General features: G+C 40.9%; 1 protein-coding gene across 2 annotated transcripts in view; it reads left to right on the top strand.

The window, feature by feature from the left end:
* Positions 1 to 16244, top strand: part of RETREG1 (reticulophagy regulator 1) — a 130185-nt gene that overhangs the window by 110875 nt on the left and 3066 nt on the right. For both annotated transcript variants that reach the window (XM_047731877.1, XM_047731878.1), the window contains 5 exons: positions 7201 to 7327; positions 10006 to 10090; positions 12089 to 12226; positions 13032 to 13096; positions 13344 to 13470. In XM_047731877.1, coding sequence (XP_047587833.1) covers positions 7201 to 7327; positions 10006 to 10090; positions 12089 to 12226; positions 13032 to 13096; positions 13344 to 13470 — 542 coding nt within the window. The remainder of the gene's footprint in view (positions 1 to 7200; positions 7328 to 10005; positions 10091 to 12088; positions 12227 to 13031; positions 13097 to 13343; positions 13471 to 16244) is intronic.

Here is a 16244-nt window from a genome sequence, read left to right as displayed (position 1 = left end):
CCTTCCTTCCACTGTTGTTTCAGATGGGAGGACAGATTGGATCCCCCATATATCATCTTGCCTAAAGCCAAGTCTCCTCTTGTCTCTGTTTTTGAACCAGGAATTCTATGTAACTTCCTCATGGGGTAATTTCTTGTTGTGGCTCTTTCAGTAAGAAATACTTGCCTCAGAAGCACGTGGGATGGTCATTAAAGATGCAGATTTCTGAGCTTTCCCCCAGGCTTGCTCCATCAGAATCTCTGGATTGTGGTCCAGGAGGCCACTGTTTAAATAGTGCCCTGGGGGGTTCACACACACTCAATTTGGGAAGTGTCTAAAGGGATTCATTTGGCCAGACCCCTAATGTGGAGGTTTGAATGTATTCTACTAGGGACATGGAGGCAGAAAGAAGAGATGTTGGTTTCCTGTTCCATTAGGAAGTGTCAGCTCCTTCTGTGATGAAGTGGGGACGCTTGTCTAAGGAGCCATCCTCCTTGTTTTTACTCTCCTTCGACTGTCACAGGCAGGTAACAGCATAAATCCCACAGCTGCTGAAAAAGCACCTCATAGGGCTCAAGGTTCTTTGGTAAATAAATGCTTACCTTGACCATAAATAGTGTCCTTTGCTGAAAATCTGTCCCTTAGTTTTTGTTCAGAAGAAGATGGTGACAAAATGAAATCTTCCAAGGCCTTCGTTTCGGGAGCTTTTTTGGAAAGCACTGAGTGTCTGCAGATCCTTGGGCAAAAGCCTGTTTGAAAGCCCCGAGGGGGCAGGGAGTTGTGATCTTGAACTGGAAGTTCAAGTGGGAAGCTGGGGATAACTGAAATGAGGGAGGGACTCTTAACTGGTCCTTATCTTGTGGCTGGAGTGTGCGGAGGTTCATTCCTTAACGAGGGCAGGAGTGACAGAGAAAGCTGGAACCAGGGAGGGGGTGAGGGGCAGGGAACAAAGACCCTTACCGGGAAATGCATGTTCTCTCTGAAACTAAAGAGAAAAGAGATGAACCCTGGAGTATTATACTGAAGCCATTGGTAATTTTCTCCCTCAGATAAGCCTCAATCACAGAAGACTCAGACTCTGGTTAAGAACTCGGGGGGCGCCTGGGTGGCTCAGTCGTTAAGCGTCTGCCTTTGGCTCAGGTCATGATCTCAGGGTCCTGAGATTGAGCCCCACATCGGGCTCCCTGCTCAGCGGGAAGCCTGCTTCTCCCTCTCCCACTCCCCCTGCTTGTGTTCCTTCTCTTGCTGTGTGTCTCTGTCAAATGAATAAATAAAATCTTTTAAAAAAAGGTTAAAAAAAAAAAGAACTCAGTAAAGCTTCAAACTGTTTTTAAGCCTTCTTTTCTCATTACATTGCATGCTGATCAGCGCCAAGGATGGTGGGAAGACCGCCACACACTGCGTAAAAGATCTGTCTCCCCAGCATCATCTGATACTCACAGGAGATCCTTTCTCTGGTTATGTGTTCCCCGGACGAGGCTCTCCAGGAAAACCTACAGTTTCATGATGGAGCAACTCTGTGCGTGTGTGTGTGTGTGCGTGCACATCACCTGTATTAAAACATCTCCCCACCACCAAGCGAGAATCTTAGTTTCCACTAAGTATTTGGATTCTGCCCGCGAAGCTCTTCCGTTCCTGGAAAGGATGGGTCCTCACTGCCATGTTGGTATTGGTCAGTCACAGTTCAACCCTCCGGACTCTGGAAAGCAGTGAGAAGGAACATGGAGTGTTCTTCCTTGTCCTAAATTATATGTAGACTTTCAAAAGGAGGTCATTGAATTTATCCATTCTTTGAAGAATCCATTCTTTGTCTTAAAACAAAGAGAGTGACTGGAAACCAGGAGTCTTGGCCTCGGGTCTTGGCTCTGCCCTGAACTAGTTCAGGAAACTTGGGTTTCACTTTCCTCATCCACAAAATAAGCCTGAGAAGTTCACTTCAAATGCCCTATTTCATTCTGAATTATTCAACTATATTAGATATTATTCAGTGATATGTTATGTACCCTTTTTCCCTGAATAGAAATGTGGTGACATGATATACATTAATGGCAGACGGTATACAATGGAAGACTATAGAAATGTATATTCCAGTGGGGCTCAGAATTATTTGCTCAACGGTTTAAAACTATTATGAAACTCCCAGAGAGTGACTTTTCTAGATCCATGTTTCATGTACTTTTTTTAAGATGTATTTATTTCTTTGAGAGAGAGCATGTGTGCACACACGTGTGACAGATGATGGGGGAGGCAGAAAGAGAGAGAGAGCGAGCCTCAAGCTGACTCATCTGGGCACAGGGTTTGTCACGGGGCTTGAACTCATGACCCTGAGATGACGACCTGAGCTGAAACCCAAGAGTCTGATGCTTAACTGACTTTTTCACCTAGGGCCCCAGATCCGTGTTTCATTTAAAGTTAGAGTGGGATCTCTTGTTTTGAATTTTGAATTTTTTTTTTTAGCTGTATATAGTTCCTTTAAATTTTATTCAGCACAATCTAAACATCTTTTCTCAAACATTTACTACGTTTTTAAACATCTACTATTCTTCCCAAAACCCCCATCTGGTTAGATAGTATTTTCACGATTTATACGATAGAGTCCTCATTTCTGTTTGTGATTGTAACAATAATTCAAATATCAGTTAGACTTACCTGGGGTTATTGTGTTAATATAAGTAACCACGGAATTTTTTGCCCTAAGGTACTATCATATGACAGCCTTTTCCAAAGGGGAGGAATTTAATGTAAATAAGAGTGTCCTTGTAGGCTATGGAAATATTTCCTGTTGAATGTTCTTTTGTTTCTTCTTCCCAGCAAGAAGTGGCATCTGTAGGCAGGAGAGGGACAATGCTATAGGTTTTCAGTTTGTACTGGTTGGAAATCACAACAGGAAACACACTGAGTATAATGTGAGACACAAAGGGGGAGCTGGATAAATTTTTATTGAATAAATGAATAAGAATGGATGGGTGCTGAGGTTTCTTCTTATCCACTTTGAATCCCACTATGAAATAGGTAAGATCCTTAAATGTAAAACAAAATTTTTAGTTAAATCATTGTGATATGTATTAAGCACCTTAAATCGTGAAGACTTCACCATGACATTATCTCTATAGAGATAACTTAGGTAATTTTACATAATTTAGTATTAGACTAGGCTCCTTTCTGATTTTAGGGTCTTTACTCACTAGAATAGTAAATATGTATACAAATGTGTCACATCTGAGATTTAGGGATCCTAAAGGTGGTATTAGAACAAGGTTTCAGGGGCACCTGGGTGGCTCAGTGAGTTAAAGCCTCTGCCTTCGGCTCAGGTCGTGATCCCAGGGTCCTGGGATCGAGCCCCGCATCGGGCTCTCTGCTCAGCGGGGAGCCTGCTTCCTCCTCTCTCTCTGCCTGTCTCTCTGCCTACTTGTGATCTCTGTCTGTCAAATAAATAAATAAAATCTTAAAAAAAAAAAAAAGGTTTCAGCATCTATAAAGTATGGCTTACTCAGAAACTATGTTTCATAGCTTTAGCTAGCAGAAATATTGTTTGCTTCACAAGTAAACTGAGGCAAAAACTTAAGTAACATGTGTGTATAGAATGTGAACTGAGATATACTCATGTGAGAATGTTATTAAATAAAAAGCATGATTATATTGGGCGCCTGGGTGGCTCAGTGGGTTAAGCCGCTGCCTTCGGCTCAGGTCATGATCCCAGGTCCTGGGTTCGAGCCCCACATCGGGCTTTCTGCTCAGCAGGGAGCCTGCTTCCTCCTTTCTCTCTGCCTGCCTCTCTGCCTACTTGTGATTTCTCTCTGTCAAATAAATAAATAAAATCTTTAAAAAAAAAAAAGCATGATTATACATTTAAGTATAAAGAAATTTTTATTTTTTAATTTTTTAAAAAGATCTTATTTATTCGAGAAAGACAGCAAGAGAGAGAATGAGCAGGGGGAGGGGCAGACAAAGAGGGAGAAACAGGCTCACCGTTGAGCAGGGAGCCTCATGCGGGTCTCAATCCCAGGGCCCCAGGATCATGACCTGAGCCAAAGGCAGATGCTGAGCCACTCAGGTGCCCCTCAGCAAATTTTTAAATAAAGGCCGTGTGTGTGTGTGTGCGCGTGTGTGTATCTTTAAGAACAGTAATAAATCAATTTGCATGTATCCATCATCTAAGTTAAGAAATATAACATGACCAATACTCGAGAAGCCTCACTATAACATGCCTCATGGTCTCATTCCCTACATACCCCCACGCCATCCCTGCCTTAGGGTAACCCTTTTCCTGAATCCTGGGTTGTTATTGTTGTTGTTTTAAGTCATTTCCTTGCTTAAATAATCTGTTGGCTTAGCATGACTCTGAGCTTTATAAAAAGGAAATCATAGTATATGTAGTCTGTGACCTTTTTTCTCCCTCAATATTATGATTCTGAGATTCACATACAAACACGGAGTTCATTCATTTCCACCGTTATTTCATCCTTCATTGCCTGAACACAATTCACTTTATCTGTTCATTATCCTGATGAAAATATTCTTAAGTTTGTTTCAAAATATGAAACGTTCATTTATTCCACTTAAATTGTGAAAAGAATGATCGACAACTCCATAATAAGTTTTTCATTGACTTTTGCCAGAACTGTGTTTGCCAGACTGTCCAACCAAATCTTAAATACTACTCAATATGCACAGAAAGCAGAAATTAAAATCTGTATTACTGTCAACTGTGTGGTCCCAGTAAATGGAACAGTGGCCTGGCCTGTCCTAGCCAGTTTGCAATAAGTGGTTCTCAGTAAGGAGGCCACAGGGCACCTGGGTGGCTCAGTCGGTTAAGTGTCTGCCTTTGGCTCAGGTCATGGTCCTAGGGTCCTGGGATCGAGCCCCATGTGGGGCTCCCTGCTCAGTGGGGAGCCTGCTTATCCCTCTCCTCTGCCCCCCCTACTTGAGTTCTCTCTCCCTCTCTCTCTTAAGTAAATAAAATCTTTAAAAAGGAGGCCACAGTTTAATAATGTTATTATTTCTTTGTCACTTGCAGTTTTTGCCCTCCTGTACAAAATCTTTTCCCATTAAGCGACCTATTGGCAAGATTTTGTTACAGAGAGTGGCTTCCTATCCATGAGCTTAGTGTTTCCTTTAATAGGTCTGGAATCGTTCATAAAGTATGCAAAGCTAATGCTAAATTTGGTCACCAATGAAAACAGGCTGGCTCAGTGACTCAAGAGAGGGGTAGAGTTAATGGATACATAAACCACTCCCCGACAGCTAAACAACCCCAAAGTTCATTTCTTAAGGATGGGAGATCTTTCGGCAAGTGTCTACCTCACGGAACAGGATCAGCCTGGAGAACTGGTAGCTCAGAGACTCTCTGGCAGAGCCTTACTTGACTCTGACAGAATAAAGACAAAGGAAAATGAAAAATTTTTTTCTTTTTTTAATGCTATTGCATTCATTTAAATACAACTTAAAATTATATTTTAAAAAAGGAAATTGAATTATCTAATCTACAAATTATCTTAGTGTTCAAGGTATATTAAAAAGAAATAGCAGCACCTGGGCGGTGGAGTCGGTTAAGCAACCGACTTGGTTTCGGCTCAGGTTGTGATCTCAGGGTCATGGGATCGAGCCCCGTGTCAAGTCCCACGACGGGCTCCATGCTCAGCGTGGAGTCTGCTTGGGATTCTCTCTCTCCCTTTCCCTTTGCCCTTCCCCACTGCCCCCACACGGTCTCTCAGATCAATGAAAATTTGTAGATTAGATAATTAAATTTCCTTTTTTAATATAATTTTAAGTTATATTTAAATCCTTAAAAAAAATAGAATCCACATACACACAGTCTCTGGGGAGTTGAGCATCTAAGGGCCAAAGAAGCTTTGATTTGTTTTAGCAGGACTGGATTTGAATCCAGAGATCATCTTACTCTGATTCCCTTGCAACTGTAGCTTGGATGATAGTTCACTGATGATCTTTGTCTTCCACTGGAAACATTCATTTATTGCCGTGTCCTTAGTTCTATGGCAATGCCTTCCACTTGGTAGGAAACAACAATTATCTATTTAATGAATGAATTTAAGGGCCCTTGGCAGATCTTGTTTGAACTGGTACATTTTTGTAGTGAATTGGTACTGCAGGAGTGGGATTTGAATTCAGGATTGCTGTGATTTTAGGGGAATGCCCTGTGTTTGCATGTCTTCTTCCTGGAGAGAGGCTTACTGGTTTTAGCTTATGGAGGTTCCTGGGGGCAAACGAGGGCAGGGACACAGCACACATGCATGACGCAGGCATCACACTCAACACGTTCTATGACGATGGTTGGGAGAAGGTACAGAGAAAAATACAAGGTATTTTGAGACCCCATTGAGTTTAACAGTTTCCTATTGAGTTGATGGGCTATAAAATATATTGAGAGGGCATTGTCGTTGATGAGGATGATGGTGATGATGATGATGACGATTAGAAGGTCAGTGCCAAGGTTTCTCAAAAAGCACTGTGGTCTCCCTATCCTTAAGGTTTCAAACATTTCTAACAAGTCCCTCCTGACCCGGTGTGATTAGGTCCTGTCCCATCTTCTGAGCTTCATGTAGCATCGCTCGTCTGCCTGACATTGTCTCTGCTGGAGCCACATGTGGGGCTCTGGAGAATAGTGCTGGCAGCTCCTTCTGGCTCCAGGCCCTCTGCATATGTTGTACACTGCTCTACTTGGGACTCTTCCAAGCCCTTGGGATAGACTCCACTCATCCAGATTTTGGCATAAAGTAACTTCTTCAGAGATGTCTCAAAACCCCCTCCCTATACGTCACGCTCAACTCTTCCTTCATTGTAATTTGCGGCGAGCTGTTTAGCTTCTCTCTCTTCTCTTGGCCCGTGAACTTCATTAGGAAGGTGTCTGGCTTATTCACCTCTGAATTCTGCCCCCTCCCTCTTTTTTTTTTTTCTTTTTATTATCATATAATGTATTATTTGCTTCAGGGGTACAGGTCTGTGACTCATCAGTCTTATACACTTCACAGCACTCACCATAGTGCATACCCTCCCCAATGTCCCTCACCCAGCCACCCCATCCCTCCCTTCCCACTCCCCAGCAGCCCTCAGTTTGTTTCCTGGTCACCTCTGAATCCACAGGGCTTTTCCAGAGAGTGTGGCCAAGAGCAGGTGCTCAGTAAACACTTGCTGAAGAAATGAACATTGAATGAATCATCAAAAGTACAGCTAAAATTTTTTGTTTTCTTTTTCTCTCTTTAGCTGGGAAGTTATCAATTCCAAACCAGATGAAAGACCCAGGTTCAGCCACTGTATTGCAGAATCATGGATGAATTTCAGCATATTTCTTCAAGAAATGTCTCTTTTTAAACAGCAGAGCCCTGGCAAGGCAAGTTTTCCAGCATAGGAGAATTACTGTATGTGTTTTATAATGTGCAGTAAATTGGAAACGGATGAATTAAAACCTGTTTTATCAGCCTCTAAGGGTTCTCCAACCCTGGATATAACATACAAGGAGCACATGCCATAAAAGCTGATATTAGCGAGGTTCAGAAATGTGAGTGTCGGGGTGCCTGGGTGGCTCAGTGAGTTAAGCCTCTGCCTCTGGCTCAGATCATGGTCTCAGGGTCCTGGTATTGAGCCCCGCATCAGGCTCTCTGCTCAGCAGGGAGCCTGCTTCCCCACACTGTCTCTCTGCCTGCTTGTGATCTCTGCCTATCAAATAAATTAAAAAAAAAAAAAACTTAAAAAAAAAAAAAGAAATATGAGTGTCTGGTTAGCACTAGAAGATCCTCAAACTTGCATTTCAAGATCAGATTGGTTTTCTATTTGATACATACTTCTCTAACTCATTAACAAAAACGGTGACTGGTCTTGATATCAGCCAGACCAAGGAGAAAAAATTACCTTACGAAGGATCTCAGTTTAAAAACAGATGCATAAATGCAGAGAACAAACTGGTGGTGGCCAGAGAGAAGAGGGGCAGGGCAATGGGCAGAACAGGTGAAAGGTATTCAGAGGTACAAACTTCCAGTTATAAAAGTCACCACCATGTTGTGTACCAGAAATTAATACTGTGTTAAATGTCAACTCTACTTCAGTTTAAACAAATAAGTCATAGGGATGTAAATTGCAGCATAGGGAATGTGGTTAGTAATGCCATATTAAGTACGTAGGTGACAGATAGTACTAGACTCGTCGTTATCCATGATGTATGTAAATGTTGAATCGCTGTGTTGGACACTGAAAACTCAGAACATTGTATGTCAATTACAACTCAATTTAAAAAAAAAAAGAATTTCAGTTTCTATTATTTAGGCTGGTTCTGAAGTCAAAGGGAGATGAACATCCAGCCCTTCGAGGGTATTTTCAGAGATAAGAGAGTCAGTCTAAAAAGTAGAGATTCTTACATGATTTATCTAGTAAAGAAAACCTTTGGCAAAGACACTCATTGTCTTTATAAAAATGGAATGAGCGTTTTTCCAGTTAAGATGAAAACCCCTGAGGAGAAGGGTCGTGAGTGGTTTGGAAGGGATTGCACGGTGCACCCCGTGGAGTACTTGGATGGGTAGAGGCGGCCTCGGCTGTGATTGCGAGAACATGGGGGTAAAGGCAGAGCCGCCACCAGACCCTTCCCCTTCCAGTGTTGCGCTCAAGTTCCTTGAACCTCCACCTGTACTTGGAAAAGCCTAGGAAGGGCGACACTGAAAATCGCTCTGGTTGTACCACGTACAGGCAATCTCTTACCTCCAGTAGTACTGAATAACAGAACTGTGCTCGGACACATTTTGAGCATATTAAAGTGGCAACCTTTTATATATGTGGATTTTTTTTTAATCCCCAAAGGTAGTTCTTAGCATGTCTATCCATATGGTGGGGAAGAAGAGTTGCATTTTTGATGCCTATTTTAGTGAAATGATTAAGTACATTTTTAGAAGATTCTGAACTTTAAACTTCTTTGTTACAAATTTAGTGGATAAACGAAATCTTTGTGAAACTGAGTTCTGGACATGGTAATGCTTTCCCACACTTAATCTTTCAACACTTATGGTCTTTCCTTTTCCATTTTGCTATTCAAACTGCATATTCTTCAAGAGCCTCTGCTGTTTCAGAAACAGCTCTTAATTTTGTTCCGTAAGTTCATCTGTTCTCCTTTTGACTAGTTAACTTATTAACCCTGTGCCAAAGAATGGAATATCAAGGTTAATCTGATAGTGTTAATCAGTTACTGATCAGAGTTATGGGTTCTTATCCTCATATGTCTTTTTGAAATTCCCTTAATGAATTTTGTTTGCTTGCCAATACCATAATTTAAAGATAAATCAAAAGAAGAAAGATAGTTTATCTTAAAGACTAGGGTGTGGAAAACAAGTGAAGGTTTTATGGGAGTGTTTTGTCATGATGTTTAAATTTCTTAAAACAATCAAGATTTTTGGGGGCATAACTGACAGAAGGAAAATAAACACATTTCACTGTAGAAATTTCATTTCATTCCCAATTGGTTCCTAAGTGACCTAGAAGTGGGGTCAATTTGAAGGGTCATTATGGTTAGAAAGGAGGATGATAATGGCCAATGGATTCATCCTAGCAGCTTATCAGCTGTGCAAATTGCCATTCTGTTTATTTAAAGCCTCTAATTTCTGCTTTGCTGTGTTTATGAATTTTGATGGGTTTATAGAAGTAGTTTGAACTTGCAGGTTTATGAACCAGGCTACATTCTTTTCAGTGACTGATCCTGAATAAAAGAAGTTTCTGGGGCCATATTAGTCTTCAGTTCTCTTGCATCTGGCAGGAATATAGCTACAGGCATGATTTATGGGAGATGTTCTCTGTGCTAGAAATTAGCTTCTGGAACCTCAAAATGATTATTATGAAGTGTTAAAGTGGACTAAGGCTGGCTGAACATAGCAGTCATTAGGCAGACCCAAGTACAAAAGAACAGTGTTTGAAAAACATTTGCCATAACGTGATAGACCACATACAGACAGATAATTGTCTCTGTATCCCGTGCCTGAAAATTTCTTGGAGTTATGTATAACTGTCACATGTTGTTTCTATTATTTCTAGTTTTGCCTCCTGGTCTGCAGTGTGTGCACATTTTTTACAGTCTTGGGAAGTTATATTCCTGGAGTTATACTCAGCTATCTACTGTGTGAGTATGGTAGAACATTTGGCAAATTTATGTGATGCATATGGTATCATTTAATGATCAACAAGCCCTTCCATAGTTTGGAAGAGGAGGGATGAGTCCTTAACTATAAAGCACACTGATTATCCTTTAATTTCCTGCTGTACAAAGTTTCTTCTTTTCCTAGAGACATGTTTATATTTTGAAGTTGGAGGAATGGCTGTCAAAAGGCAGGGTTGGTTAGAAGTGATACGATTTGATTTTAAATTATGTCATTAAAACTATAAGTAAGCTATATTTTCTGCCCCCCACAAACACACTAATCATTTTGCCCTTGTGTATGTTCTGCGGCTCAAAAAGTAATTAAAACCACAATGTGATAGCGTTACATCCCCACCGGAATGGCTAAAATTAAAAATACCCTAGCAAGTATCAGCAAGGATACAGAGCAACCGGAAATTCTCACACACTGTTGGTGGGTAGGTAGAATGGTAAAAACACTTTGGATAACTGTTTGGCAGTTTCTTAAAAACTATACATGACCCAGCTATTTCACAGCTAGATATTTACCCAAGGGAAATGAAAGTATGTATCTACACAAAGACTTGTATGCAAATCTCCACAGCAGTTTATTTGTAGCAACCAAAAACAGAACACAATCCATCTGTCCGTCCATAGACGTACCGGTCAACACACTGTGGTATATCCATGCAGTGACTTCTCAGCACGAAAAAACTGATGTATGCAACAGTCTGGATAAATCTCCAAATAAGTAGATTGAGTGGGAAAAGCCAGGTAAAAAAAAGAACATATACTGTATGATTCCATATATACGTCATTCAAATTCATCTTTAGCTAATAGCAAAGCACACAAATGGTTTCCTAGGGATGAGGTGGGTGGGGCAGGGAAAGACAAGAGAGGAGGATTAATAGGAAGATGGGGAAGATCTAGAGGGGGATGGATATGTTCCCTATCTTCATCGTGGTAATAGTCTCGTAGTTGTACGCGTATGTCAGAACCTAACAAATTGTATACTTTAAATATGTGCAGTTTATTGTATGTTAACTATAACCCCAAAATCTGTGTTTAAAAAAAAAAAAAAAAAAAGAGAGTATACATTGCCAGCTTCTCCTGAAAAATATGGTGTGGTGCTGCCACCTTGCGATGGGACGGGCACTCTCCACTGAACTGACCCTTATATTTCCCCATTTCTCTTAGACCAGCTTTTACAGTGTACATATACTTCCTTGGCTTCTAATCGTATTTGAGCTTGCAACTCCTATTTAAAAGGTAAATGGGTAATCTAATCACAACAAAGAAGTAAATACTAGGGAATACAATATACTCAGTAGGTCAGTCTTTGTTTCTTTTCTGTATTCCAAATGTGTTACACTCAGAGCCGATGATCAAAGCGCAAACCCATTCTCCCAGACGGAACTCAGGAACTCGCGGAGAGTATCAGCCCTTGATCTGCCTTGTTTAGGAAGCAAAGGAGAAGAGAGCCGGGGGACGCTCTGAAGATATAGGCCAGGCATTATTCAGATGGCACTCACCCCATTTATTCTTCACAAAACCCCAAGAGATAATATTGTCATCCCAGTATTACTGATGAGAGGATAATACGTAATAACTTTCCTATAGCGAAATGGCTTATTCAACAAATTAGTAGAAAGGCAGCTTTTAACCCAGGACTGTTGTCAAGAAAGCACGTAATCTTTTTCAGCGTTGAGGGTGAAAGAACGAAAGGGAGAAAGTTGATTTAATAGCAAGTATCTAAAAACAGTGACTATAAGCTTGACGCCCGCACGTATGTGCACGCGTGTGCGTGCGTGTGTTTGTAGGGGAAGATGTTTTCATTACAGGAGGAAGAATAGAAATTATGAATGTATTTCACAGAGGCATTCTCTAAGAAAAACACTTATATTTGTCTTACTGACTGAACTATTTTTGTGCAATACTCAGAGGTAGCCTTTTGAAAGGACCGTCATCTTACCGACACGCTCTTCCTTCTTATGTTTCAGTGCTGTGTGCATTTTTGTGTCCCCTGTTTAAGTGTAATGACATTGGACAAAAAATATACAGCAAAATCAAGTCAGGTCTGCTGAAGCTAGATTTTGGAATTGGAGAATATATTAATCAGAAGAAACGTAAGAGATCTGGTAAGTAAAGTTTGAATTTTAGATTCCACATGTGGAATGAGACGTCAGCTGGCTGTTTATTACAAAATCACTTTGAATATGTCTCAAAGTGCTTTTAGCCTTTTATTATATATTATTACAGAAGCTAATGCCCTCAAAGTAATGTAGCCTTTGCCTATTAGGCATCTGTGCTTTTCTCAAACATATAAGAAATTGACTTTTTAATCCAAATTGTCAGGGGAAGGGGAAAAGAATTTAATAATTTTATATTTGCTATTTAGGATTTCCTTTGTTTCAGTTATTTTATTTTGGGGTGGACAATTGCAAATAAAAAAAACCATGCTATGGCTAAGAGTGTGGGAGCCGCATAAGAGCTGATTGAGAGAACCAAGGGGAGGAAAAGAAAACAGGAAAAACCAAAGTGATCACTTTTCACTATTTAACTTGGCCTATGACCTTATGGGTTCTCAAACTATAGTGAGCATCAGAGTCTCCTGGAGGGATTATTAATGCACAGAGTCCTGGGCCCCACTGCAGAGTTTCTGACTCAGCTGATGTAGGGTAAGGCCTGAGAATCTGCATTTCTAAAAAGTTCCCATCACTGGCACTGCTGCTGCTGGGTCATCCCTATGGGAATCACTGATCTGGACCATTTCCCTTGAAAATCAAACACTTGCAGATATGTGAAGCTATGTGCACACTTTGAATTAAATGGAAGCACTAGAGACTGAGGATTGTGGGGTCAGGATAGCACTGTGGAATGGATAAAATACACTATGTCTAAGCTGGCCAGGACACTGAAGGCCTCTAAATTTTCTCTCAACAGAAGCAGATAAAGAAAAAAGTCACAAAGATGACAGTGAATTAGACCTTTCAGCTCTTTGTCCTAAGGTATTTTTTTGTTTGGGTTTTCCATTTGTTCCCATGTGGTTTGACTGTAAATTTACTTACATGCCCAGCGGCTGAATGATTTGCCTAGTGGGCTCCTCTTATTTCTCTTAAGATGACTGAACAATTTCAAAAGGAGAATTACTCATCTGGTTTTTATTATCCTGATATTTTGGGGGTTCAAATGGAGTGTTCAAAAAGATTTCTGTCAGAAGTTTCAAGTGTGTCACTGCTCTCTATGTTAACACAGATCAGCCTTACGGTTGCGGCCAAAGAGTTGTCTGTGTCTGACACAGACGTATCCGAGGTCTCCTGGACCGACAATGGGACCTTCAACCTGTCAGAAGGATACACTCCACAGACAGACACTTCCGACGGTATGTTCACACTTTTACGTACTCTTCTTTTGATATATGTATTCTGAGTACATGGAAAAGATACATGCCATGACTCGGATGAACCTTGACAACACTATGCTGAGTGAAAGAAGCCAAAGACACAAGTCCACACATTGTATCAGGCCATTTATATGAAACGCCCAGAAGAGGCAAATCCATTTGGACCGAAAGTAAATTAGTGGCTGCTAGGGGCTGGGGGAAAAGGAATGATGGTGAGCGGTCATTAGTATGAGTTTTTTGGAATGATGAAATTAGGTATTGGTGGTGGTTGTAAAGCTTTGTGAGTATCCTAAAAACCACTGAATCGGGGACGCCTGGGTGGCTCAGTGGGTTAAGCCTCTGCCTTCAGCTCAGGTCATGATCTCAGGATCCTGGGATCGAGTCCCGCATCGGGCTCTCTGCTCAGAAGGGAGCCTGCGTCCCCCTCTCTCTCTGCTTGCCTCTGTCTACTGTGATCTCTCTCTGTCAAATAAATAAATAAAAAAATCTTAAAAAAACAAAACAAAACACTGAATCGTACACTTTAAAAGGGCAAATTTTATGGTATATGAATCCTATCTCAAAAGCTATTACTTTTTTAAAAGTATGAGAAAAAGATCTAAGCCAGTCAAGATACTAATCTGCCTTTGTTTTTTTTTTTAAAGATTTTATTTATTTATTTGACACAGAGAGAGAGATCACAAGTAGGCAGAGAGGCAGGCAGAGAGAGAGGGGGAAGCAGGCTCCCCACCGAGCAGAGAGCCCGATGCGGGGCTCAATCCCAGGACCCTGAGTCATGACTTGAGCCGAAGGCAGAGGTTAACCCACTGAGCCACCCAGGTGCCCCTGCCTTTGTTTTAATAACAAATACTTGACAGTGAAAACAGTTTCTGAAATGTCTGCTGGCAAATATCTGTTGCTTCTGGCAACAATGGAAGGAGCAGTAGAGAGATGCTCATTCCACACGCCCACGGCTAGTCCTTATGAAAAACGACTGAAGTGCGGAGGACCAGCTCCCCAAGTCTAAAGCTGACTCCACTCATGTTTTTCTTCAAAGTTAGTTTAAAAAAAAAACTTCCTTTTTTTTCATAATTAGGATAAATATAATTTAAAATAGATTGTCTTGTGCAGTAACAACGTTTGCTAGTCTTATTGGATTATTTCAAGTCATTTTAGCCATATACTGAAAATACGAGATTGTAATGGAAGATTATGAATTGTTTTTATGTTTTTATTAGCAAGAACACACTTTCTTTTCTTAGAGGAAGGAGAGAGGCTATGCAATGTTTGAAAAAAGACAGGCTTGGGGGCGCCTGGGTGGCTCAGTGGGTTAAGCCTCTGCCTTTAGCTCAGGTCATGATCTCAGGATCCTGGGATCGAGCCCCACATCAGGCTCTCTGTTCAGCAGGGAGCCTGCTTCCCCCTCTCTCTCTGCCTGCCTCTCTGCCTACTTGTGATCTCTCCTTCTATCTCTCTGTCAAATAAATAAATAAATATATCTTTAAAAAAGAAAAGAAAAGTTAAGGAAAAAGACAGGCTTGGATATTGGGACACTCAAGTGTAGTCTTGCTTTCATCATTAGATAACTGTGTGACCTTGAACAGGTGACACAATTTCTGTGGACCTCAATTTCCTCACCTTTAAAGCATATTAGAACATTCACGGGGCAACGTGGTGGCTCTGTTGGTGGAGCATGTGACTCTTGATCATGGAGTTGTGAGTTCAAGCCCCACATTGGGCTTGGAGCCTAACTTCGAAAAAACACTCAAGCTGTACAAGCCCAACATCAAGATAAGGATAGCAAACCCTTTGTTCTTAAGCATCACACAATAAAAGAGGAGGCAATAATCCAACCCACGTAGAAGGCTTTAATTAAATTGAAGACTTCAAGTCACTGTTGTAAAGAGTTAACTGTTACACTGAAAAATTTTCTATGGAAAGTGAGAAGCAATAAAATCACTGTCTGCCTACTAACCTGACATTGTTTTCAAATGTCTCAAATCTAAAAGTGTTCCTATACTGGGGTGCCTGGGTGGCTTAGTGGGTTAAGCCTCTGCCTTTAGCTCAGGTCATGATTCTAGGGTCCTGGGATTGAGCCCCGCATCAGGCTCTCTGCTCAGTGGGGAGCCTGCTTCCCCCCACCCCCACCCCGGCCTGCCTCTCTGCCTACTTGTGATTTCTGTCAAATAAATAAATAAAATCTTAATAAATAAATAAAAGTGTTCCTGTATGTATTCTGGACACAAATTTGTAAACAGGACATGGCCATTTTCAGCGATATTTATGGAAAGCCAAATGTTTCCATAAGCTCTTAAGCTGAATATGGGGGAGAAGGAGCAATATTTTCTTTTAGTGCACTGCTTTAAACAAACATAGGTTACCGATGCTGACATACAGATCTCCATGGATAAATAATGCTGAGGCAGGATAATACTCACCATTTGTTTTACCACAATCCATGAAAACCTCCGACTGAAATATTTTTTTTAACTCTGTGATCATGCATACCCACATTGGCTCAAAGTTAATACCCTCCCTGGGGAGGAGGAAACTTTTGTTTATATTGAACATTTAAACTTCAGTACACTTCTACAATGGAATATTAGTCAGCCATAAAAAGAATGAAATCTTATCATTTGCAATGATGTGGAGGGAACTAGAGAGTATTAGGCTAAGCAAAATAAGTCAGAGAAAGAAAAATACCATATGATTTCATTCCTATGTGGAATTTAAGAAACAAGACAAGCAAAGGGAAAAGAGGCAAACCAAGAAAC

This window comes from Lutra lutra, chromosome 5 (genome assembly GCF_902655055.1).
Source record: "Lutra lutra chromosome 5, mLutLut1.2, whole genome shotgun sequence".
Lineage (NCBI taxonomy): Eukaryota > Metazoa > Chordata > Mammalia > Carnivora > Mustelidae > Lutra > Lutra lutra.
This window is presented reverse-complemented; position numbering and strand designations above follow the sequence as displayed.